This window comes from Prionailurus bengalensis, chromosome D1, assembly GCF_016509475.1.
Source record: "Prionailurus bengalensis isolate Pbe53 chromosome D1, Fcat_Pben_1.1_paternal_pri, whole genome shotgun sequence".
NCBI lineage: Eukaryota > Metazoa > Chordata > Mammalia > Carnivora > Felidae > Prionailurus > Prionailurus bengalensis.
The window spans coordinates 75,972,763-75,999,120 of record NC_057346.1 but is presented as its reverse complement, the minus strand read 5'-3'; the positions used below and the strand labels follow the sequence as shown (position 1 = coordinate 75,999,120).

Genomic DNA, 26,358 nt, shown 5'->3' with positions numbered 1-26,358 from the left:
GATCTAACAGTTCACTGATTCCATTTCCAGATGATCCCCCCTGAGACTCCTTTAAATTCAGCGATACCTCCTCAGTTCAAATCTTTAAACTGGCTTTTTTTTTTTTTAAGCCCTCAGACAATTAAGGCTTCTGCTCAGAGGGTCAAGGCGACCTCACGGTTGATTCCCAACCAGAGAGGACGGAGCATGGACAGGCATGCGAGCTCTCCCTGGTCCAGGACTGCCTTGCAACTGCTGGGGTCTCCTGATGGCCAAGGGAGGCCTCACCCCACCGCTGAAATGATCCTGTAGACATTTCCCTCTACAGGTCTTCCATAGGACAAAAGTTTATTAACACAGTGACCCCAGCAGATGTCCTGTTGGATTAACACCAGGACCCAAACAGTGGGATGAGTCACTCCTTCCCAGCCTCCCGCTCTCTTTCCGTGAAAATCTGGAGCTAGAAATCACTGCACATGCTATCACTCCTCGGAAGTCCTCCTGGAGCCTTCCTGACTAAGCCCCTCTTTTTCCTCATGGCTTTGAAGGAATCTCTCTTACAGGACTTGTGAGCACCCCCCCCCCCCGCCCCTGGGGTTGTGAGCCCCGGAAACTCTGAATCTGTGTCTCAGTCCCCTCAGTCATGATGACAAGCCCAAGGCTGGACATAAGCAGTGACAAGATGAACAAATGAAAGAAACAACCTGAAACGGGAACACCCAACCGTATGCTTTTCTGTGTGATGTGGACCACTGAGTTAATCCCATGTAACCTGTAATTTTATGCCAGAATCCTGGTTAATGGCAGGCCATGGGCAACTTCTTCACAGTTCTCTCGCCCAATCATTAACTCAGATAAATAACTTACTTTGCCAACCATAAAGTGACAAGTTTACAGAGATTCTAAATCAATGGCTCCAGTGTTACTCAGACAAGACATAGTGCTGAAGGCTATAAAACTCTGTCTCCACCCCTGTCTGGCTCTTCTTTTCTACTCATGACAGCAGAGAGTGAACAAGAGGGAGAAAATGACATAGGATGAAGACCAGGGGAGGGAACCTATGCGAAAGCACTTAGAGGGCTCCCATTAGACAAGGCCAAGGGGCCAGGGAAAACAAGCATTCATACCTCACAGTGGCTTAGGGACGGATGACCTCAGACTCCCTTTACAGAAGGGGAAACCGAGGCCCAGAGAAATTAAGCATTTTTAAAAAAAAATTTTTTTAATGTTTATTTATTTTTGAGACAGAGACAGAGCTCGGGCGGGGAGGGTCAGAGAGAGAGAGGGAGACACAGAATCCGAATCAGGCTCCAGGCTCCGAGCTGTCAGCACAGAGCCCGATGAGGGGCTTGAACCCACAGACGGTGAGATCATGGCCTGAGTGGAAGTCGGATGCCCAACCGATTGAGCCACCCAGGCACCCCGAGAAATTAAGCATCTTGAGTGAGGCCACACTGGTTGGCAGACAGCTTGATCTCAAACCCAAGTGCTTTCTGTACATGCCAAAGTCTGTCCATGTCACTAGTCATAACTCATAGCAAGGCGGCAGTTAAAAGGGCCAGTTGTTAGCAAAGGATCTTGTTATTTCAGCTTACTGTAACCCGCCTCATTTCAAAGGCAGTATTTTTTGTCCAAGAGAGTGAAAACAAGTGCGTAGGGAAACTGACCTCTCACATGTTGCTGATGGGCACAGACGTAGGTATAACCTTTTGGAAGCAAAATCTGGCAATGTTAAAACACCTGCAAAATGTGTATACCCTTAAATGAAATGGTATACACATGCAAAAAAGACATGAGGATGTTAATTTCAGTACTATTTATAATATCAAAGAATCAGGGGTGGCTCAGCCGGTTAAGCGTCTAACTTTAGCTCAGGTCATGATCTCACAGTTTGTGAGTTCGAGCCCCGCATCGGGCTCTGTGCTGACAGCTCAGAGCCTGGAGCCTACTTCTGATTCTGTATCTCCCTCTCTCTGCGCCTCCCCTGCCCGTGCTCTAAGAATAAACAAACATTAAAAAGTTTTTTTAAATTAAAAAAAAAGAATTGGAAGCAACCAAAATGAAAGTAGTTAGGAATATTAAGGTGAATTTATGCGATGGAGTCATATGCAACTATTATAAAGAGAGAATAAAATATAAAAAGGTTGTCCATGATTGGTTGATTTTATTTACAAGATTTTAAGTCATATACAATGTATGTCAGAGTGTCTGTGTACAGAGTTCCTGTAACAATTAAATTATTATTTACAAAGCCCTTAGAACAGTACTTGGAAAATATTAAACAGTAGGAAAAATTTATCAAAATGTGATAGTATATGCATTAAGAAAATACAGAAGAATATGAGTGATAAACAGGGGCTAATTCTGAGAGCAGGGGTTATGCAGGGTTCTCTTTCAATAAATTTATGCTGTTTAAAATTTTTTTACATGACGATTTTTATCACGAAAATATAATAAACATACACTTTCTCTAAAATGAAGAAAACCATATTATTCAGGAGAGACCATCTTCCATTTGCACAGACTTTAGTTTAGGAATAGTAAATATTTCAAATTCATAGGATGGACCAAATACTTTAGAAATGTATTTGATTTCTGGCAGTGCTAACCCACCCAGAGGATGTAAGTGAGGGGATGGAAGGAAAAGATAATGTCACCAATGTTGAAAATGACAGCTCTTTCCTCTTCCTGAAAAGCTGTGATTCTGGTCTGGAGCCGTAGGGCCAAGGGAGGAAGCGAGGAGCCACCGTATTCCAGGCCATCCCCCAACAGATCCGCAGGGGAACCTGCTCACAGCATCCCTCGGGCCGGGCAAGGTGCCTCACTGCTGCCCCCTGCAGGAGTGAGTGGGGGAAGCCAAAGAGGAACCTAACCACGCTAGTGAAAACTGCCCAACTAGCAGCTTTTCCTACAGGCTAAGGATTTGTAGACTTTCCTCCAAACCTCACAAATTCCTGGGATTTACACACCAACTGTGCACTTGGTCACCTCATGGACTAAGCCAATACAGTGTGTGTGTGTGTGTGTGTGTGTGTGTGTCCCTAGACTTTTTCCCCGCTGTGAAGTATTTTATATATCTATTCTTCTTCTGTTTCACATCTCAGTTGATTGCTCAGTTGAATACTGGAAACATAAGTATTTTCTAGATCTATTACTCTTCTTCTGTTTCACATCTCAGTTGACCAGAACAAAATTCAGCGATGATGGCAGGAAGGCATTCGCTTCGCTTCTTTGGACGTGATTTTCGGAGGAATCTTTCAGTTATTTCCTCACAAAGGATTAAGTGCTCCGGGGCTTTGGAAAAGCTGCCTGTTATAATTTCCTTTTATTCCTTTTTATCCTTTTAAAAAATCAACACTAAGTGTTGAAATATTTTTGTCATATGTTGGAAGAGTAGTGAATTTCTTGTTCCCCTTTCTGGTGGGATCAGATCAACTCCTAGAAGAATCCCTGGTCCAATGGGTCACATGTACAAGCCTACGAAATGGGTTACCTGAGAGAAAATGCCAGCATGCAATGCAATCAGGGCCTGTCCGACTCATAAGACAGCTTCGAGAAGGATAGGTCATGAGATTATATCGTGGACTTTAACTCATCTGAAAGCAGTCCATACCTCAACTACAGCACCCACCACACTGAGCTACAACGTATCTGCTCACTAGTGTGCACCTCTCCAGGACCTGTCAAGATGAGGGATGCTACCCTGAGCACCCGAAAACCTGCTGTGCCTCCCGATGGCCAGGTGGGGGAGCCACTTCTCCCACCACATGGTCCATGCTGCATGGAGCTGGCTACCTCATAGGCTGCCATCAAGGTCAGATTCAACAGAGGACACAGGGACTGTGAGAAAGGAGGAGGAAATACAAAAGCCTCTTTAGGTACAATTGTGCTGTCCCTTTACCTCAGGATGCTGGGGAAAGTATTAGAATAAAAACTACCCGGGTCTGCCGAAGCCTGCTTGACCTAAGCTCTCCAGGCTAGGAGAGGGATCATAAATGTACTCTCCCATGCACCTGGAGCCCCGGTCAGTTATTTTTATCATTCTGGGAGGGAATCCTTAGGGGATTTTGTGAGTCCCAACTCACAAGATATTCTCACACTTACTACCTCGCTCGATCCTCCCAGGAGACAGGACGGAGCTTGAGTTCAAACCCAGGAGTCAAACCTTGATCCGAATTCCAGTGCTCAATTACCAGAGAGGGCAAGTTACTAAATCCCAATTAGCCTCAGTTCTTTTACCTGTAAAATTGGGTTAATGATATTTACCACACAGAATGTTTGTGAAGACCAAGTAACACAGTGAAAATCAAAGTCCCTGGCAGATGATACTTATTTTTATTTATTTTTTTATTTAGAGAGAGAGCGAGCGAGCATGCACACGCACGCATGTGAGGGGAGACAAGGGGCAGAGAGAGAAACAGAATTTTTAGCAGGCTCCATACTCAGTGCAGAGCCCAACGTGGGGCTCGATCCCACAACCCTGGGATCATGACCTGAGCCAAAATCAAGAGTCTGACACTTAACCAACTGAGCCACCCAGGTGCCTCTTAAACACACTTTTAAGAAGACCATACTTTTGAAAGGAACATGTTTGGCTACGGTTGAAGAGGAGAAAAGGAGGGGAGGGGAAGGGGGTGGAAAGAGGGAAGACGACGACAAATGACTTTCTTAAGGCAGGAGCCAAGGGCTGGATCACAAAGAACTTGACTGGTTGAGACCTCCCACTGCTGGCTGCAGAGTTTCCAATGCCCTGATGCAAAACTTTCTGCCATATATAGGTCAGCCATACCAAACCTCCCTTCCTATTTTCTCAAGTATGCTAGCTGAGGGTAGGGCAGAAACCAAGCTCCACTAAATGAAACCATCCCGGGCTAGAGGGTAGGTCCAGGAGCCTCGGATCTCGTTCACAGTGGGAGGGCTGCCCAGGCTCCTGGAACACTTTCAGAGTGGGAGGCAGCTCTCCTGAGTCTCGAGGGAGTTGAGGGGCACATCTAGGACAACTCCTACCGTAGAAAATGCTTCCAAGAGATCTGGGCACATCACCCCCACCAAGAAGTCTAGACGACTTAGCCTGGGAGGAATGAAGGAGGGCTCTGCTTCTGACTGTACAATCTTCTAAGCTCAGTTTCTCCAAGGTCTCACGAGATACAGACCGAAGCAAGCAAATGTTTGTTTCACCATCTTCTGTGCCATAGCCCCCCCACACAACTACTCACCTCTTCCCCCATCCTAAGATCTCAGGGCTATGTAGAGCAAAAAGTCATATCCTCTTTTGGTAAAAGTTACATCATCGGAACACTAAGAATAATGTTGCATATTCCTCATATGTAGCCAAGATATTCATTTACACAACCCACATTTCTGCCTTTTTCAAAGGGTGAAAATTCCCTTGTTCTTAACTTCCCTCATATCACTTTTAACGGGTAGAAAACTTATCAGGTCACAAAACGCACACTCTGAGAACCTTGCATTTCTGGAAAACCATCTACCATACAGAGCACGTTCTGTGACAGTTTACTTTCAAGTTGTAAATGCTATATTGCTTCTCTCTGTAGCCAGGTGTCTTCCGGGCCCCTACTTAAACAAATACTCCTAATTCCTTCTGGCAACCATGAACCTATTTCCACCACTTTATTAACGCCTCTGCTAACAAAGTTCCTGCCAGCCAAGTATGTCCTATGGCCCATGCTATGTGCAACCTTGTTCCCAACCCTAGCAAACTCACCCAAAGGAACCGGATCTGTATACAGGAAAATGCCAGAAAGGACCCTCAAGAAGTTGACTTACCTTTCTCGTGGCTGCTTGGCGGTGGTGGTGGAAGTGGGGAGGTGACCGGTTTGGACTTGTCATAGTTGTTAAAGCTCTGGCTGCGTCGGTTGTTGGCAGTGGCTGACCCTCCACGTGTTTTGGCTTCACTGCCTGCAGTGGATACCCTTGCAGTAGGACCTGGAAGCCTAAAATGCAAAAGCAACAGGAAAATGGATTCAGTCTCAGGAGAACAGCAGTGTCTCAGAAGAAGGAACTGCAACCATGCAGGAGGTAGAGGAAACCATTCAAGACATTGGGTCTGTGGAGATTTGCCAGTCAAAAAATTCAATGGAACTACCACAAACATCTAGGCTACCAATGACCCCAGCAAAGTCCAACAGCAAAACATGAGTTTTCCTTTGAGCAAAGAGAAATTCTGAAGGAAAAGTAAATGAATATGTTTGCTGATTAAAAAATACGAACTTTATCTTCCTTTTTCTCTTGAATGAGTAATTTATTTTTCAATAGGGCCAAACCATGTCAACTCTAATTCTATCAAGTGTGGAACATAAGGGCCTATTAAGACTTTAAACTTTTTTACCTTCTGCGCGCATCTCTTCTAGTAGGTATTAATATGGCCATAATCCATATTAATCATAATATCATAATCCAGGGTTGCAGTATCAAGAAAATGACGTAATTTATAATAGAGAACCGTTAGCACTCAGGACCCAATACAACTGCAACGAGAAAACTTACGGCCTGGATGAAAACATGTGTTCAGACATACATTCTCCCTCAACACCTGACAACATGTCCCTGTAGGTATTATTTAGAGGCTGAAGCCCAGCTTCTCTGCACAGCAGACAGAAAAAAAATCATATGTTCTTTCTGTAGAATAAGCAGGAATCTATTAACCTAAGGACAAACATATACCTTCTCTTAAGTAAAGTATCTCATTTAGAGTGGTTTGGGAAATAAAGTTAGTGGACATTTTTGTAATATGTCTACAGATCTTACGGCCTCCTCCCCAAAGAGTTAAGGGTAAGACTCCCTCAGAATTTTGGGTCAGAGTACTAAGCAGGCTGTTTCTAATCGTTAAAAACGGAAAGAGAAACAAATAATGAAATCTTTAGTTGTATCTTTCAGCTAAAACCCACTTAGCTGTTTAAAAGCCACTGGAACCTCCACTGACTAGCAAAAGATCTAGTGAGAAGTCTGAATTTTCAACCCATAAAGCTTTCAACTTTCTCTCCCCATTGCAAATCTGTAAGCGCCAAAGAAGTCTGCAGTCTGGAAGCATTTTAGATATAGGCCGGCGATCACTTTAAACTTTTTTCTTGCTGGCTGAGCAAGAAAGATGGTTGTAGAATAAACAGAGAACATGAGCTGGTGAGAGAAGACTGTAAAATTTATACAGTTAAGAAGGTGGCCCAATTCCCTGACGGGGAGCTAGGAGGCAAGGAAGGGGCTGAGTTCTCTCCCCTAACAAGAGGCAGAGGGAAGTGCACTTTCCACTGCACTAGGACGATTTGCCCCTTTTACCCCATCTTGTTTTGGAGAAAAGATTCACCCCACATAGACAGGCAAAGAGTGGGGTATAAAGCCAGCATCTATATTTGGGTACCAGATGTGGCCAGCACAACTGAACAAGGAGGCCCAGCAAGGGGATTTTGGTACCTCTTGGTTCTGCCTTTAATACAAATGGCATCCCGAGAGCCCTCCAGGTCAGTGTTAGCTGAGTACTCAGAGCCAATGGCAGAGCTTCTGCAGATACAGACATGGGGTCCTCTGGGCTGGACTCCTTTAACCCAGCTATAGTCTGCAGAGCCTTAATGCCCACAGACAGGCCTGGGAAAGAATTATAGACTTCTTTCAAGATGATGTCACGGCAATAGTATTATGTGGTACAGGGTAACAGGCCACAGCATTCTACTTCAGTAGGGAATTTGCAAGAAGTAGGTAAGCAAAAAGCAACAAGAAGGGAAAACAGGCTTCCTTGTGGAGTTGCTGCAGAGCTCCCACTGCCCCAACTCAGAGCTCTCCAGGGCCTCTATGGAAACAAGATTGATCAAAGCACAGGATGGGATGGGTACAACCTTGAATTGGGTAGGCAATCTGGTCCTAAAATAAGTCCTAAAATAAGGACTTTTTCCACACATAGAACACTGGACCAGTCTTGTAATTTCTCCAAGATTCATGTTCCAGATCAGATAACTTTGGAATAATAATAAACTATCCAATGGGATAGTTGTTCGTTTGAAATGAGGCTTAATGTCGGGCCTGTTGTGAGTATTCAATTCATGTTAGTTTCCCCTTCTCATCCTCTCTGTTGAGCATAAACTTATAAATGAGTTGGGCATTGTCATAAAGGAAACACGCTTTGGTACAAAAAAGAATCAGACAAAATAATGAAGGAAATTGATGGATCCAGATGAAAGTATCAGAAGAAAGCAGATAAAAATCAACACACACAAGACAGAGATCTACATTTTCAAAGAGGTAAGCCAGGCTTTGGCAGATGGTACTTATTTCCCTAAGAAACATTCCAGAAGAGGAACTGCTCCATGGAGGAACATTCCAGAAGAGGAAGATCTATGACTAAGACCTTCTACTTAGGGCATCTCCGAGCCATCTGTAGGCCCCATTCCCCACAGTGAAACATTCCTGGTCTTGGATCAATAAGCTAGTTCTGGCCTCTCCTGGGTCGTCATCATCAGATTCCCTTCACTGGGTCAGGACCTAGAGGTACACCTTGGATGAGAGTGGCATAGCCATCAAGCGGCTACAGGGTTGAACCAAGTTTTCTAGGACTTCAAGAAGGACTTCTTGAAGGCTTTGAGGGCAGCTGACAAGGAAAAGAATGGTTGGCACATACTTAGCAAGGGCCACCACAAAGTTCAAGCCAACTCATGTCATCTTCTACCCCCATCACTTTTACACTGTAGTCAGCTCAGCAACCTGAACTTGACCAAATGGGAAGACGGGGTGGAGACCAAGTAATTTCTTCCAAGTTTCAGTGGGTGTCTATGACAACACAATGCTTTACAATGCAAGTTGTGAATGGGCTTGAGTAGTTGCTTGCTCCAAAGCAAGCCTCCTCCATCCCTCTGAAATTTTCAACAAAGTCTGCCTGAGACACAAAGGCCATGAATGTGTGGTGGGTAGGAAGTAAGAAAAAAGGCTTCTTTGGATCCACCCATGAGGGAACCAAAATATTCTTTGATTGTGAGTCAATCTACCAAATTGATTCAGGCTGAATTATAAGTATAGGATTTCAAATGTTTCACTTCAAAGACAATGCTGACCTTGAGGACCTAAGGTACATGAGCAATCACTGGGGCATGACTTTCTGCAGGTTGAAGAAGAGTTTTCCACGGTGTGAATGTTTATGCCCCCCTTCACATTCAGATGTTGAAATCCTAATGTCTAGTGTGGTGGTGTTAGGACGTGGGGGGCTTTGGGAGGTGATCAGGTCATTACACAGAGCCCTCATGAATGAAATTAATGACCTTATAAAAGACAGTCCAGAATGCTGGCTGGCCCCAGGTAGGGATGGAGTGAGAAGTCAGCAGTCTGCAACCTGGAAGTCAGCACTCACCAGAACCTGGCAAGGCTGGCATCCTGATCTTGGACTTCCAGCTTCTAGAAATGTGAGTGACAAATTTCTGTTGTGTATCAGCCACTGAGTCTGTGGTATTTCACTGTGGCAGTCCAAACAAAGACAGGGTTCTAGTCCGATCTCATCTAGATCTTAAGGTAAGGCTGACTGATCCTAGAAAACATCTAAATTACCCATGTATTGATAAAAGAATATGCCAAGGTCGGAAGTAATTCAAAGAAGGAAAATGATAATCTTGGAGGTTGGTGGGATGGTCAGGGAAGGCTCCAGATAGACGTGACCCCAGAGCAAGGTGGCATGTGGAATGGAAATGTGAGTGGAGAACAAGAAGGTACGGAGTCATGGAGAGAGGCAGAGATCTCCGGCAGAGGGAAGCCTATAAAAAAAAGTGCAGAGGAAGGAGGGTCTGGTGTGTGCTGAGGAGTGGGGGACAGGCTGGGAGGAAAGGAGGCTGGAGAAGCGGGCAGGGCCAGAATAGAGAGGCCCTTGTATGTTGCAGCATGAATCTGGACTTTTTCCTGCTCTCCAGCAAATGAGTCATAAGCTAGGGAGGCTGGGAGCAGTATCTTCTAGTTCACAGTAACGCAGACCTCAGGCTCTCCAGCTCACGTTCTCCAGTTCATAACTGTTAACATCCTGATGCATCACAGGAACTTCTATCAAGTCCCAGCCTGGAAACAGCTGCTGTCTGTACTTTAGGATCCTTTGCAGAAGAGGTGGGTCTCGCTCATGTGGAACAGCCATGGGTAAAACAGACGCTGCCCAAGGTACCTGCCTCAGTGAAGAAAAGCAGGGAGAGGGGAGCACATCAAGTCAACCTGTATCATTTATGGTGACAGAAGAGTTCCAAGGCTCCTGTGCAAGCACAACTCCACTTCTCAAGACCATTCCCTGTTCCAAACGTAGTTACGAAATGACAGAGGACACAGATGGGTTCTTTGAAACATACACATGTCGTATCAAAAGAATAAGTTTAAGGGAAGTGGCATAAAAAAGAGGCAGAAGAGAAATCCTGCTGCTATTGAAGCCGTGGTCAATTTCTCCAACATGTGCAGAGCCAAGCAGGCAGGGTGGTAAATTGTCATTCTCGGCACATGACCTCGGAGTACATCCCGGCTCCACGCGCTGTGTGTGCTGATGGGAGGAAAGCCGTTTTTCCCCTGCAAAACCACTTCAAAGGCCGGGAGAAGATGGCCCTCCCAGGGGGAATAGCAGCTTGTGTGCACATGCTTGGGACCTCAGGTGGCAGGCATTGTGATGGGAGATGCTTTCTGCCAGAGGAGGTTATTAAATGTTGAATCTCTCATCTCCATGGCCTCTGCTTTTCAGCAGCTGGACAAAGAGGACAGAAGTATCAGTCCCACTGCTTCCTCTCCACGAGATGGTCATGTGATCAGCTCTGTGGGGTTTTGCTGGAGACGGGTGGTCTGGTGGCCCTCCCTGGCCCAGATCAACCCCAAACACCAACCTCACTGTATCTGCTAGTTATGGTGTATAGACCAGATATCAAAGGGCTGGAAATGACTTCATTTAACCCATGTATCATGAGTGAGGCAGCACTACCCCGTTTTGCTGGTAAGCAAACACAGGCTCCTGGAGAATAAAGAATTTGCCCAGGATACGTGGTAAGTGATGAAGATGGGCTTTCACTAGGTTTGACTAGCTGCACTCCCAGCCACGTACCTCTCTACCTCCACAGATAGAACACACCTGCAAACCCAGGGCTCACCAGGGTTGCCAAAGGACGATAATTGTAGTCGAAGGCAGAAATTCATGAAAATCCTTCATCCCTGTATGGATTCCCTCTATAAGCATCCAGATTCAATGGAGAGGCTTCCTACCCTGTTCAATATCCCTGGTACTTATCCAAGGTGTTTGACTCTGGCAGGTGTTCAAAGTTTGCACTTGAACTCTATTTCCAAAGCTCTGGGAGAGTGGTCTTGCTTAGCCAGCAGGGGTAAGGTGGTTTCTTTTGACAACTAATTTTACAGCTACGTTTGGTGATGCCCGGATTAGCTAAAACGCTTATCAGAATTGTGCTCAAGGCTGGGGATGGGAAATGGAGGGGGGTTAGGGAAGGCAAGGAGGAGTATTAGGCAAATAATGAAAGAACATCCTTTCACTGGCCTCATCAGAGACAAAGATGCATCCAAAAGAAACTCTAGGTGAGGGATGTGACCCTGAAAGAAAGCCAGACCTTGGCTTTCAGTCAACTTGGAAACCCTGTGCCCAGCACACCCTGGGGTCAGGGGCAGACACAGCCTCTTCCTTCGGTTCTTCCGCTCTTCCCACTGCCTCCTTCCATCATCTGGGACTGATAACCACTCACACTCGGGATGGGCATGTGCTTCCAATTAAATATTTTCCCAGCCAGCTCCTGCTTATCTTCTAGAACTGAGTACATCGTGGGAACAAACACCAGACTTCAGGTTCCCTCCAGGCTCACTTAACTTCCTTTCCTTTTATCTGTGAAAGGATTTCAATTTGCAATGGAACTGGAGAATAGGAACTGGAGAATCCCACACAGGTGCCCTCAGAAGACCCAAGTTTAAAAACTGAAAATCGCATTTCCCATAAACGCCTGACTCACAGAAGACAGAAACCTATCTCCTGACCAATGAATATCTGCCTAGAATCCCTCTCTATCCTCAAGCCAATGAACTTACCACTTGGACTCTGGCTAGATCTCCCCTTCCTGCACTCCTGGCCCATCAATACAGCACACCCCGAACCCTCAACAGACTCACCTGTTTCTTGCTATGGCTGCATTTCCCAAACTGCAATTCCTCTGCTATTCCCAAATAAACTCGATTTGAGTTTGGTAATTTGAGCTCACCTCAGTTTACGTCTCTATTTAGGTTGACGCTCAAAAACTGGGAACCCAGTTTGCCAGTGCAGGGGGTGTCTGAGGGAGGCCTGGCGTGATTTTTCAGGGAAAGCAGGCACTCTCTAGCATGGAGTCATGAACTGCACGTTTAAGTCCTCCAGCCCCACCCTGGCCAAATTCAGGTGTCCTCACCCTAATCCCCACGTGATGGTATCTGGAAATGGGGCTTATGGGAGGGACTTCATGCGGCTGAAGACCTCATGATGGGCTCGGTGCCTTGTAAGAAGAGAATGGAGAGGGCTTTCTTCCTCTCTCTCTGCTCTCGGTGTGAGGACACAGCAAGAACATGGCCATCTAGAAACCAGGAACAGGGCCCTCATTACAATCTGACTGTGCGGGCACCCTGATCTTGGACTTGCTAGCCTCCAGAACTATAAGGGAAACAGCTTAAGTCAGCCAGTTTATGGTGATTTGTTGTAGCAGCCCAAACTGACAAAGGCACATGATTATGAAAAGCACTGACAAATGTCGGTTCCCTCTTGTCTCCCAGAACCAAGTCTGGGTAACATATGGACTTGTTCTACAGAGAAGCAATGGCCCCGTGGCTTCTCCCCAACAGCCAGGCAGATCCTGAGTTGGGTTTCCCTATGTATAACTTTTTAGAAAAGAAAAAGTAAACTCTGGGTAGAAAAAGGCACTGAGAACTTGACAGAGTGGGGCAGCAAGCAGACATTCAGAATGTATTTGTTACACGAATACAGATAGAAATGTAGTGTGGCGTGGGGGCGCCTGGTGGCTCAGTCGGTTGAGCGTCCAACTTCAGCTCAGGTCACGATCTTGTGGTCTGTGGGTCCGAGCCCCGCGTCAGGCTCTGTGCCGACAGCTCGGAGCCTGGAGCCTGCTTAGGATTCTGTGTCTCCCTCTCTCCCTGTCCCTCCCCCACTTGCACTCTGTCTCTCTCAAATATAAACATTGAAAAAAAAAAAAAGTGTAGTGTGGATATCCTTTTAGCTTTAAATGAGAATTCAATGAAAATAATGAACCAGCATCAGGTTCTATTAGGATGCTACAAAGGGCAAAGTGAGGCAAAAGGCCAAGAGTAACAGCTGAAACGTAAGATTTTTTAAAAGCAGCCTTGACAACCCCATAAATACCAGAATTCAAGAGGGAGGGAGAGAGAAAGAGTGTAAACACAGTGGTTAAAGTGAGGGTTCTGGAGTTAGGTCAACTGGGCTCAAATCCTGGCTTTTCCACTTTCTGTATCATCTTGAGTAACTTAACTAACTTCCTAGACTTTAGTTTTCTTATCTGTAAAATGGGGGATAACGAGTGGCCACATGAAAACTAAAGTGAGGATTAAATAAGATAAGGCATTCAAACTGATGCATAACAAGCATTCAATAAATGTCAGCTCTTGCTGCCTTTAAAAGAAGAGTAGATCCCAAAGATGTGACTGGCATTTTCCATACCCTGGAATCGGTCCTTACAATATGCAGTAAATGTCAAACTCTGTGTCAGGAGAATTAGTTAGTGAGCAAGACTAACTTTTATTTTTAGGTAACTGAGGCAACCTCTCCAAGGTACAAAGAGCATCCGGAAATGAAAAGGAGACACAGCCACCTTGCTGCTTTGTCTCCTCCGACCAATTGGATTCATGCTTTGGGTGCTTTAGAACTCAAGAGAAACCAAACCCGCATTAGTAATTTTAGCAATAACAGCAACGATAAAAAGCACAACACACATAAAGGAGGTGCAGATGACGTGGGATCAGGGCCAGGCCAGAGCAGGGAGCCAAACTCATCATAAAACCACCACAAAAACCACCTAGAAACTTACCTCTCCCTAAATCAGAAAGGATTTTGATACGAAGCAATGAAAGCCCAAATCAATGAAATGCATTGATTTGAAACATTTATATACACCTTAATGCCAGCCACACACACTCTGACACACACATTCCCCCTTTCAATGACCCCACAGGCACTCTCCAAACTCTCCCACATTGGGTCATTAGCCAAAGCATGTTTGGTTTTCTCAAACTGCAAACATGAAACGGGCAGAGGGACCAAAAGGAAACTTAGCCAGAACAAAGGGATCAATGAGTTGGGTTGAAACCATGCTTTGCAGGACACAGAGAAAGTCTAACCTAGAGATCTTTTTCTGACCCAGAGTGAAGCGGATGATTTTGCTTTGAGAGGAGTCCTTGGATGATGCACTGCATGACAGGAAAGAAAAAAGTGGGAGAGATGAGGGAGGGGAGAGAAGATACGTTAGACACACACATCACTAACGGGAGTCCGTGACAACGGGGACGCGCCTGGGTTGCCCTCTGCCCACTTTTCCCGTAATGGGCAGCCTTCCTTCTGAGTCTGGCTTTTCTGATTTGGTGACATTCCAATGTGAAGCAATTGCTATCAAGATTATCTAAGAACATTTGATTTCTTTTTTTTTTTTTCGTTTTTCTCAAGACCAAGTATCTTTTCTACTACCTGTGACATGAGGCCGCCTTCTTCCCGCAAAAAAAAAAACACTGAAGCGCAGGATCTTGGACACGTAAACAAACTTGACAACTTTCCCAGAGGATCTAGATGCTTCCATCTCACATGCTTCTTTTACCAGGGTGCTTTTCGGAAAACGTGTCATAAAATGTTGACCCAAAACAAGGGTACAGATGTGTACAAGTTTTGCTGGTCTTGGGAATATTTGCTCTCAGTGATACAGAAATGTTCATTTAAAGTCTTATGAGCTTGTTATATTCTAGATTTTGGACCGTAAGTTGGTGTAATGAAGAATCTTGATTGGGCTTCATCAAAAGGTAAGCTCATTTACTGCCTTGTGAAAGGAGAAATATTTATCTTTCTTGTATCCACACACCGCATACCAGGTTCATCCTGTACCAACCTGTGTTTCTCAACACACGTTCCCTGGAACCCTAATGCAGTGATCTGAGGCGGGAAAAACAACGTTGGTGTCACTAGACTCTGAAAGTAAAGGAAGAGACAGGAGAGACGGCAGGAAAAAAAAAGAAAATCAACTGTCTGGATTTTTCCTAAACAGCTAAATATTGATAATATGTAAGGCAGACACAGAGGAAGAAGGAAGCGAGTCTTGGGAAGTATGCTCCTCTCCTGGACTCTGGGACTGGTGAGGAATTTCATGAGGTAGAGCGTGGATCAAGTTCTCGGCCTCACGCAGATTCACGCCAAGAGAGGAGGTAAACGTGAGCCTGCATTTGGCCATCATCGAGGAGTCGCTCTGATTCCCTCATGCCAGCATCTCGAATTTCCTTTGCCAGTTTCCATGAGTCCTTTCTTAAACAAATTTCATGGAAAAGCTGCCAAGTTTTAATATTTGCTACCCCATGAGGTACAGTGTTTAGGCATATTTGTATCTGGCAGAGTTCTAACAAAGGACTAAAACAAACCTGGCGTTTGGGGCTTCCATCAACATTTGACACTGATGATCAAGGGCCCAAGCCATTACCCTTGGGATCGTGATTATCAGAGACAGAATCTGGGATAGAAATACAGTGGAACTAAGCCAGTGATGCCCTATTACCAGTCTTAAATCTACAGCCAGAGTGTAAGCAGGAGATGTTAGACCCCTAGAATTTGAGAATAAGATTGTCCTTTGGAAGTAAAATGATAAAGTATCAGTATATAATGGATGAAACCAGTTGTCTGCAGAAGTAACCCAGTCTGGGCCAGACAAAGGAGGAGTGAGGACACCGAGCAACTCTGAAGCCCAGTCCGTGTCACCACAGTGCAGTCAGGGGGCCAGGATGGGAGGAATCACTCTGGAATAAGTGGATATAAAAACCTGCCTTAAGTAAGTTTGGCTGCTCTTTAGGTAAAGCATTAGTAGTAGGATTTTTTTTTTTTTTTTTTTTTTTAACTGGGAGATGGGCGTCCTGACTGGGACATCTGGTTCTTTTAAGAAAACAAACACTTACCATGGAAATGGGTGCCTCAGGCTAGCACAGCTTAGTGACACAACCCAGGGTTTCTCAACACATGCTCCTTGGAATCGTATATGCAGTGAGATGCTCTATGAAACAAGTTCCGTGGCTGAGCTGGAGGAATGCCTTCTACAGCCTCTTCTGAAGAGTCACAGTGCACACGTGTTCCTCTCTCAGGCTCCCTCGTCTCAATAAATAGCGCCATTTACTGCTGCTCACGCCGGAAACCCAGCAGTATCTGGGATTCCTCTCCCTTACTCCAGACAGGCCATCTATTCGGTCCCCTTGGCTCAACCTCCTGAAGTGGCCCATCAACATGTCAGCTCCACCCCTTGGTTCAAGCCACTGTCATCCGGAGGACTACAAAAGCCTCTTAATAGTCTTACTCTCCAGAGAGGAGATAAGTTATTATTTTTTTAACTGTCAGTTAAATCAAGTTTCTCTCTTGCTCAAGACTGCCCCCCGCCCCAACCCAGTGGCTTCCTGTTATCTATAAAATGAAATGCAGACTCTTTACCCAGTTTAGCTAGCACTCTGTGACTTGGCCTCATGGCCAACAGCACTATGCAACTCCAGGGGCCATCGGTCACACTGTCTACCATGGAAACAAGAGGCTTTGCTTACAGGTACCTTATCATTTCCCACCTCCCCTCACCTACTAAACTCCAGCCACACCAGCCTTCTTTCTGGTCCTCCAAACTTCCAAGCATACTCTTATACCACAGGGCCTTTGCACCAGCTGCTTCCTCTGGCTGATCTATTCTACACCTAAATTTTACATGGTTTGCTCAGTGTCATTCCTATCTTCACTTTGGTATCATATCCCCAGAGAGAATTTCCTATCAGTCCAACCTATCAACCTAATCCTTCTGAATCCCATCATCTTATTGTAATACCACTATCTGCTATTTCTCTACCCTGTTTATTTGCCTTCTTCCTCCAGTAGAAGGCAGCGAGCGGGCACACTGGTAATCTCATTCATCCGTGAACCCCAAGTGCCTAAAACAGTGCCTGGCACACAAAAGGCATTCAGACACTAAATAAATGAATGCACATAGCAGATGCAAGGATCTGAGTAGACCTGTCTGTATGAACAGTTCTAACAACCCAACCCAGATTATTTACCAACTTTTCCCCCTATGAAACCCCTTCCCTAGCAAGTTACCATCAAGGGAATAACCACTCTGTAGAACATAGTGTGGGAAATGATACCCTGATCATTCAATCACCCAGGGCCATCAGGGACCTCTGATCAGAGAGTGGCTCTCACTCTGGTGGTTCTTCAGGGGAGGGGTGCCAAGGCTTGCTGCCTGGCTGGCTGTTCTTCACCACTAGTCCAGGCATTTCTGCTAGTCTACAAATTTCCATAATGTAAATTGGATATAATTAGACAATTAATAAGGGGATCTGATGGACAGCACATCCATGTTGGTTTTAACACCATCATGAATGGGAAATAGCCCTTCTCGCGGGGAGGAAGATGCCGCAACCATCTATAAGGCACCTGTCTTGTGTGAACCACTCTGTGCTTTGCCCAACTACAATGGGCTGCTAAGCCTAGTGATTATTAACGCTGGTGCTTTGGGGGCCTGGAAAGGAAAAGCCATTACTCTTTAGCACATAGTAAATGAAATCAAGCAATCAATTTCATCAGTGACATCCAGGTTTGATAACAAAAGGTGTACAGCTTTAAACGACAATTACTGTGGACTTTTCTCCACACAGTTTTGATTAGGAGTCAAAAACTTTCTAATTCCTGGGGCAGCTGGTGGCTCAGTTGGTTAAGCGCTGGACTGTTGATTTCAGCTTAGGTCAAGATCTCACAGCTCCTGAGTTCAAGTCCCACATCAGGCTCTGAGCTTACAGTGTAGAACCTGCTTGGGATTCTCTCTCTCCCCCTCTCTCTGCCCCTCCCCTGCTTCCTCTCTCCCCAAAATAAATAAATAGGGGTGCCTGGGTGGCTCAGTCAGTGAAGCGTCTGACTCCTCAGCTCAGGTCATGGTCTCACGGTTTGTGGGTTTGAGCCCCACATCGGGCTCTTCACTGATAGGGCAGAGCCTGCTTGGGATTCTCTCTCTCTGCCCCTCCCCTCCTCACACATGCAGGCTTTCTCTCCCTCTTCTCAAAATAAAGTTAAAAATAAATACACAAACATTAAAAAAAAATCTTTCTAGTTCCTAATCCCCTCCTTCCCCCACGCCCCTGCCATTAAAATGCAGGTTTTACAAGACGATCTTCTGCAGAGCTGTTCAGGAATACACCTATGCCCCCTGTAACACAGTGGACGTAAGTACCCTGATGCTCTGCTTACACGTCACCCTACAGCAAGTCCCGCTAGCAAGCATCGGTCCCCCTGGGAGCATCAACCAAACCTGAGCCCTAATCCTGTAACACTGAGGACCACCCCTGAGGCTGCTGCCAGCCCTTTAAGGTTAACAGAACCCAGTTGCGGGCCCTCTCGGGGAAGGCGGCTGCCCCCTTCCTTGCTAGGCATCTGTCATCTTCCTTCTGTGTTCTTGCTATCTCTTCTCTGGTGAAGCAGAGGCGTCTGCTGCAGAACTCTAGCCTCCGCTAAGTAAAACGACTCACACATATGACATCGGATACCCAGCCTGTAGGCAAACACACAAAGCAAGTCTGAAGTCTATTTTCGGGGCTGTTTCTTGCACAGGAGCATGTGCATAATAGGCCAGTGCAGCTAATTAGCTCTGGCCGCTGGCCATCGTGACCTATAAAAGCACACATCTCCGCCAGGCACAGGAGGCAGCCCGCCGCATCTATTTCAAGGTCATGCTAATCCCCCGCCACCAGTAGTTCTCAGCCCTGAAGAGGCCCAAACGAAAAGTCATTCGCCTAGGCTAGCATTCGGCCAGTGTGGAGGATGACCCACAAAAAACAGAATTATCCGTTGGCGAGGAGCCCCCACCTGGACTGCATTTCAGCTTGTGCTTTTGACTGCTGATGTGGCGCTGGCTGGAGAGGCTGGCCCGGGGCTTGGGGAGTGGCCGGCACCTGTTGCTGAAGAGTGCCAGCCTGGCACTGGGAGGGGGCCCCGGCCGCCTGGGATGCGGCAGGCGGCAGTGGAGCAGGGAGGTGCTGCTTCTGGGGCTGCTGCTGCTGCTGTTTGTACCGGGACAGGCTGAAGAAGAGGCCTAGGATGGCCTTGAGGTTGCCATTCCTGATTTCTGCAAGACAATAAAGAAATTCTTTTAGAGAAGGAGTCCCATCCTGGGAGCCCTTTCTTGCTCACGAGCCTAGCTTCTCGAGGATAGGACCGAGTTCCTGCACACTTCATCGCCATCACCGTCGATCAGAGTCGGGCCTCAGCCACAAAGAAATTAGCTCCCTCTCCCCCACTGGGATTAGAGCGGATACGCCAGGCAAGTTTCAGCTGGATGTCTGGCAAGTGCCAGGAGGAAATTCTCAGCAAGGACACAGCCAAAAAAAGTCCGAGTCCCGAGCAAGACTGTGCTTGTTCTCAGGCAAAGCAACCAATCCGGGACAGAGGTGCTCTCGGGCGCTGGGGGAGATTCATGGGTCTCCACTCGAGAGCTCAGCCAAGTCTGTGCTCTGTGCCGTCAGCCACGTGTGAGTGCCAAGCGGCTCCTGCCCCCCTCCACCATCCTCCCTCTGCTCTCCCCGACCGCCCTGGCCCCGGACACACGGCTCTGTGTCCCTCTCGTCCACTGAATCACTAACTTTAATTTCGCACGGGTGGGGGATAGGACTTGCTTTCACAGAGAACGCACACAAAAAATAATGTATTAAAAAACATGAAAGCAGAGTGGGGGTGAGAACATTTTTATTCCAGACAGGATTTTTTAGATGTTAAAATGCATTTGCCTCAAGGCATGCATAAAAAGCTGCAGAGAAGAAATAAAATATTTATTCACAGGCAGAAGCTATGGATCGAGGGTGTTTCTCCTTGGGGAATCCCTCCTTTTATGTTCTCTTAACACCAGATCCAATGGCTGGGGTCTGAATTGAGCCTGAGGGTGAGGTAATAGGGCCACCCAGCCTGAAGGACAGGAAGAAGGAATCTTAGGGGCTCCCTCTGCTTTGTGTCAACCTAAGGCTCAATTTCCTTCTCTTAACTGGTCAGGGGGGTGGAGGAAGAAGAGTATCTCCTGTTTGGGGAATGCCCATGTCCAGGTTAGCCCCAGGCAAGGAAGAGACCGCTGATAAAGGAGCACAGGTTTCCTCCAGCAGCAGTTGCTGGGCAGAGGGTATGAACGGGGTCCTTTCAGAAACAAGTCCATTCGCTGCGTGCCTGCCAGTGCCCTGGGCGTGATGATGAGGCCAGGCTGAATGACTGCCAGACTCTGAAGACACAGAGACTGCAACTGATGATGCAAAGACGTGGGTTCCAGTCTGGACTCCAGTATGTACTAGCTGTGCAACTCTGGGAAGTCACTTCATCCCTGGGCCTCGCTGGCCTTATGGACGCAGCTTGCCCCATCACACAAGGTTGCTCTCGAATCCAGTAAGAGCGTGTCTGTGAAAGCAAGCCGCGAACAGTGAAGTCTTTCACTGGTCTTGGTTACGAATAACTGGAGCTCCCAGAATCCTACAAGGAGATTGCCATACAGGTCCCAATCCATATGCCTTAGACATAGCTTTACTAAGGTCATCTTATAACTTACCATGCAATCCATGATAGTTTTTGAGAGTGAAAGGGGGAAGCTTTTAATTGTGTCAGCACAGGTGTAAGCCAGGATTGATCTGGCCAAGGAGGAAGCTTATAAACTGTCACGTGCAATATGGGGAGAAAGCCCCATAGATCTGAGTGAGCTCCCCCCGCACCCCCCGTTTCTGAAAGGAGTTCAGCTTTAACCCTTCTGGGCTGTTTCCTTCTCCATGCTAAGGAAACCAAAAAAAGCAGCACACACACCCCTGTGGCTTGCTCGGTTTCTGCTTCTAAATGTTCCTACAAACACATCAGGGTCACAGAATGTGAGGTTTGGACAGGATGAATCAGTTGGCTCTGGAGGGTGAAGTGACACTCCCGTGGTCACCCAGCTGGGCACTGATGAGAGTTGGGAAATGATTTCCCCTCAAAATCAAATTCAAGGGAGGGGGAAGGTAGAGCTAATCATGGAGATTGGTGAAATCTATGTAAGACTTGCTTTTCGTGCCTTTTATAATTGTCACGTTATTAGGTTTGTAATAACAAGGACTGCTACTAATTAGTACGTATCAGGTTAAGCTCTTTATGTACATGAGTTCACTCAATCCCTACAACCTGGGGAGTGAATATTATTGTTCCCCTTTATAAGAGAAACAGAGGCTCATAAAACCTTATGACCTCTCCAAGGGAATAAACGCTGGAGCTGGGGTTTGCGATTTGAATCTAGTTTTTTCAGCACAAAGCCCAGTCTCCCAACACTGTGTAACTTGGCTTACTTGTATACCCATCATATGTGGTAAATTTAAAAGTGCACCGGCTAATGTTTTATTTATTAAGCTAGCTGGTGGGCATCTAAGTATTCTTTATTCTTCTGTAAGTGTTCTATTATGGAATGTGCCAAACATTCCACAATACTTTTTTTTTTTTTTTTGACCCATGGAAGAAAAAACAAAGGAAGGAGGGAGGAACTAAAAATTCAGCACATCCCGGGGCTGATAGTTTGTCCCTTGCAAGAGGCAGGCATGTCCACATGAGCACCTCATAACAGACCAGCCCAACCCAGGGCAAATGGAGACAGCTCTGTCATATTCTCTACCTACTGTGGTTGCGAAGTCACTTCCTATTCATATCTCAGCATTTTTCCCTCAAACGTTCTGTCAAAGAGCACAGTTCTCCTGCAAATAGACTTCTTAGGAGGGAGCATTTTTATTACAAAGATCACGGACTTCTTTCTAGAGCCAGGAAAACCTGGGCTGCAATGTCTACGGTTCATGTACAGACTGAGTTTTCGGAAGACTTAAGCTCTCTGAGCCTCACTCTTTATCTTTAAAATGGGCATATCGCCTGGGTGGCGCAGTTGGTTAAGCGTCCAGCTTCAGCCAGGTCATGATCTCGCGGTCCGTGAGTTCGAGCCCCGCGTCAGGCTCTGGGCTGATGGCTCAGAGCCTGGAGCCTGTTTCTGATTCTGTGTCCCCCTCTCTCTCTGCCCCTCCCCCGTTCATGCTCTGTCTCTCTCTGTCCCAAAAATAAATAAACGTTGAAAAAAAAATTTTTAAATAAAAAATAAAAAATAAAATGGGCATAGGCCCCGCTGCACCTTTTACACAGGGTTCTTAGGAGACTTAAGTGAACATTAACTGGGGAAATGAGTACGAAACACCCAAGACACTGCCTGACTCAACTTCTCCTTTTCCAAAAATATAGCCACTCTACCTCTAGTCTCCTCAGAACCCACCACCGGGCTCTGCCCCTGAAGGAAGCCTACGAGGCTGTCCATCCTCCCTGCTCCTCCCCCCCTTGATGCCACAGTGACAGGCTTCAAGAAGGAAATTAATCATGAATAATCTCCTATTAGAGAAAAGTCGATGGTGAGCTTCCGGTTCTTTAAACGGCCTTACTGAAGCGTAATCTGCATCCATAAAAGTGTAGAATGATTTTCAGTAAATTCTAATCTTACACTATTTACGTCACCCTGAAAAGGGTCCTCGTGCTTACCTGCAATCAACTCCCAAGCCCCTTCCCAGGTGATGCTGAATCTGCTTTCTGTTTCTGCAAGGTTGGGCTCTTTTAGACACTCCCTATAAATGGAACCATGTCACATGTAGCCCTTTGCACGCAGCTTCTTTCAACTTCGCATGTTTTGAAGGTTGCTCCGTGTTGGAGCGGTTCTCACTGGCTTGTTTCTTTGCATTGCTGAGTAATACCCTATTGTATGGATGCACCACGCCGTGTTTATCCGTTCACCAGTTGGTGGACGTCTGGACTGTAATTTTCTTTTCAGAGCACAAAAACTAGAGAGTGGTAAATGCGCTGTTTGGGGTTGGAAGCCACACAGTTTATGCCATGGGTGGTCTATAACAGACAGTATCCAAAATAGCTAGAATTGTATCCTTTCCACATTTCCAAGTGGCATGTGTCTGTGTTCTAGGAGGCCTCCTAAGTAAGCCGGCTGCACGGGCAGTCTAAAAAAATCCATCAGCCCACAAAAATGTTTCCCTCCTGACATTTCCCAAGGTTTGGAAAAAGAGTATCATTTTGTGTCTGATCAACTATCCTTACTCTCTTGATTTCTAGAGAAAGAAAGAAAAGAAGAAAACAAACCCGTAGACCTAGCTAGAATTGACACTAGCTAGCTAGTATCTAAACCAGCATGAGAACCCTGACTGCATTTCTCTGCTTGTGGCCACGCCCATGTCTAATGAATAAACTGCACAGACCATTTTTCCATTTCCATTAGGATTCAGTATCACCTTGACTCTTAATTCCCTTGGGTACTGGCTGATTTCTTTGCTCCCCCGGGCTGGTACAAATCTGCACAGATGTGGTAGGAGATGTTGGGCAGGAAAGGGTAGGAAGAACAGAGTTCTCTGCTTGCAACATTATTTAAGAGAAATCTCAGGCCTGGTTTACAAAGGCACCAACACTGGAATACTCTAATACAAAGAAATCTGCTTTGGAAAAAGACTGATTGGGAGCCAAAGGGAGGGCTACCTTGGACCAGACCGCAGAGTCAGAATTCCTAACCAGTTCCCTTAAACCACAGGGCTGTTAAGGCTCACCCAGCTGATTCGGGACGTGGATCCTGCGGCCATCTGCATAACCAACATTCACCACATTCCTGCAGCCCTCCTGTGTACTGCTCACCAAGCCAGTCACAGGCTTCCTGACCGGGGAAGTGGGATGAGGGGGTGAGTGACACAATCGGTCCCACTCACTGCCAAACGGGTGATGTGGGTAGGAGGAAACGGAAACAATCAACCTGCTGCTTTTCTCCTAACGGTCCAGAAAGACCTTCTGCTCTCTGGCTCAGAATAAAAGGGGGACAAGCTCAGCATCTAGGTTTCTGGCCAAACCGGGTCTGAGCTCATCAAGTCAGCAAGCAATTTCACTCCAAAAGCATACACTCCTTCCTGGAGGCGCCTGGAAGGATCTTCCTGCCTCTGTCTCTACTCCACAAGGTTGATAAAGAGCTAGTCTTTGTTCCTGTCATATCACTCATGCTTCGTCTTCTGTCTCGATTTCCCTCTACCTGCCTTTCCTGTCTGGTGAATGCCTATTTATCCTGTAAAGCCCAGGGGTTAATGCCACTGCCTCTGTAAAGCCCCCTGACCGCCTCAGAGAGCTAATCACTGCCCTTCTTTGGGCACTACTGTGCACGTACTGCTCAGCTCTTGAACATACCATTAGCACAACTCTCCTACTAATTGAAATTAAAGTTCATTCTGTACGACTGACACTATGCCTGGCATACAGGATGTGCCCAGCAAACGTTTGCTGAACTAAATAGGATATGCCTCATCCCCAGACCTTCTCTGTGATAGGAGGATGGGCTCGGGGCCAGGTGTTGTCAAAACTCCTAAGGATAAAGGCCATCCTTCCTCACAGGACGGGTTTACAGACAGTCATGACAGGTGGAGTGTGTGCTGGGGAGGGGTTCAAGGGATCTTGAACATCACCTAGCTTAGGGTGAGGCCCAAGCTCACAGGATTCCAACAGGTTTCCAAGAGCAAACAGATGGGCTCAATCTTCTGGAACACAGAGGGGGTAGGAGGGCCTAGTCCAGGGGAAGTGCTCCAAACCAGCAGTGTCTCCATGGGGATCTACTCTGGAACCAAGCTCTCTGTGGTCCTCTAACAGGCAGGCTGGGGCAGGGCATGATCTGCTGCGATGTTCCAAGGGCAGGTACCGAAACCCTCCCGGGGTTCCAAACCCTGCTTTAGTCACTGGAAAAGGGCGGAGAAGTACCTATGGGGCTTTCCAACCACTGATGGTTCTCATCAGAGGAGGAGCCTCGGGGCACTCAATAGTCTTCTAAAGGAAAACAAAAAGCATTACAACTGCATTATTTCTTTACACAGTATAATGCTTTTCTAGTTAATTATGCAGGTGGTTAGAAGTGTGGGCAGTGGGGAGTAGCAGAAAATACCAGGTCTCTGAAACCGACGTGAGTAGCTTAGTCACTCCTAAGTGGGCCTCCCTTTTCCCACGTGGAATTTCAATCTCTCTGGGCCTTAGTTTCCTCATCTGTAGAGGATGGGGATAGTACGATTATTGATTTCAAAAAGTTGCTGAGGGAATTAAAAAAAGATATACAACATGTACACAGCACTTAGCTCAGTGACTGATACATGGTGGGTTCTCCACAAATGGCTTCTATTCCTATAATTTAACAGTATGTCGAGTGAGGTTTCCTGTAACCCTCAAATTGTAAATAAGGCCCATTTGAGGATAAAAGTCTCTAAGTACCCTTGCTTTATAAGTTTAAGGAGCTGACAAAAGTTGGGGCCAGTTACCTTCCCACAAGACTGCATGAGTCCAGAATCAGTCTTACTACCAAACACCATGATCATCACCCAACCCCAAGAGTCAGTGTAAGAAGATCTCGAGGACTCCTGCCATGTTTCCGTGCTGCCACATGGCATGCATTAATGTCCTGGCAGATGTTCTCAAGAACGTTAACAATGCTGAAGAGAGAGGCAGATGCCAGGTTCTTATTGCACCATGCTCCAAAGTCATCGTCCAGCTGACAAACACGGTTGATGATGAAGCACGGTTGCGTTGGCCAATTTCAAATCGTTGATGATCACAGAGCTGGAGAAATGGCTGTGAACCTCACACGCAGGTTAAACAAGAGTGGAGTGATCGGCCCCAAATTGGATGTGCAACTTAAAGATCTAGAAAAATGGCAGAATAATCTGCTTCTGTCCCACCAGTTTGGATTCATGATACTGACCATCTCACCAGGCATCGTGGACCAGGAAGAAGCAAGATGAAAATACAGGAGGGAAAATCCTGGGATTCTTTTTCTAAGGATGTAATATATATGTGCAAATAAAATGCCTCGATGGACAAACAAAAACAAAAAAACAACAAAAACGAAAACCCCAAGATCTAGATGAGAAAGTATCACAGAGTGGGGGAGGGTTGTAATGTCTGATGGTCACAGAGACCGGTCATTTCCTCCTCTCACCGAAGAACAAGAAGGTGGGTCCCTGTGCTCCTTGAAGACAAAGGAGGCACCAAGAAAATCACTCCAAGTCGGGTGCTGCATTCCGGTCCCCAGTTGGACATCTACTCAGCACAGACTTGGCAGACCT

At 46.3% G+C, this 26,358-nt stretch overlaps 1 protein-coding gene and 1 pseudogene across 24 annotated transcripts in view; one reads left to right on the top strand and one right to left on the bottom strand.

Moving 5' to 3' along the window:
- The window catches only part of NAV2 (neuron navigator 2), a 739,922-nt gene that overhangs the window by 207,282 nt on the left and 506,282 nt on the right, over window positions 1-26,358 (bottom strand). For 14 of the 24 annotated variants that reach the window (XR_006297427.1, XM_043580801.1, XM_043580796.1 and 11 more), the window contains 3 exons: window positions 19,061-19,319; window positions 14,323-14,391; window positions 5,767-5,933 (listed from right to left, as the gene is read on the bottom strand). Coding sequence is in view for 23 of the 24 variants with exons in the window: in XM_043580801.1 (XP_043436736.1) it covers window positions 5,767-5,933; window positions 14,323-14,391; window positions 19,061-19,319 (495 nt within the window). In the remaining variant the exon portion in view is untranslated. The remainder of the gene's footprint in view (window positions 1-5,766; window positions 5,934-14,322; window positions 14,392-19,060; window positions 19,320-26,358) is intronic. The other 10 variants (XM_043580792.1, XM_043580797.1, XM_043580799.1 and 7 more) reach the window with 1 other exon arrangement.
- Window positions 24,761-26,071, top strand: LOC122483615 (annotated as a pseudogene).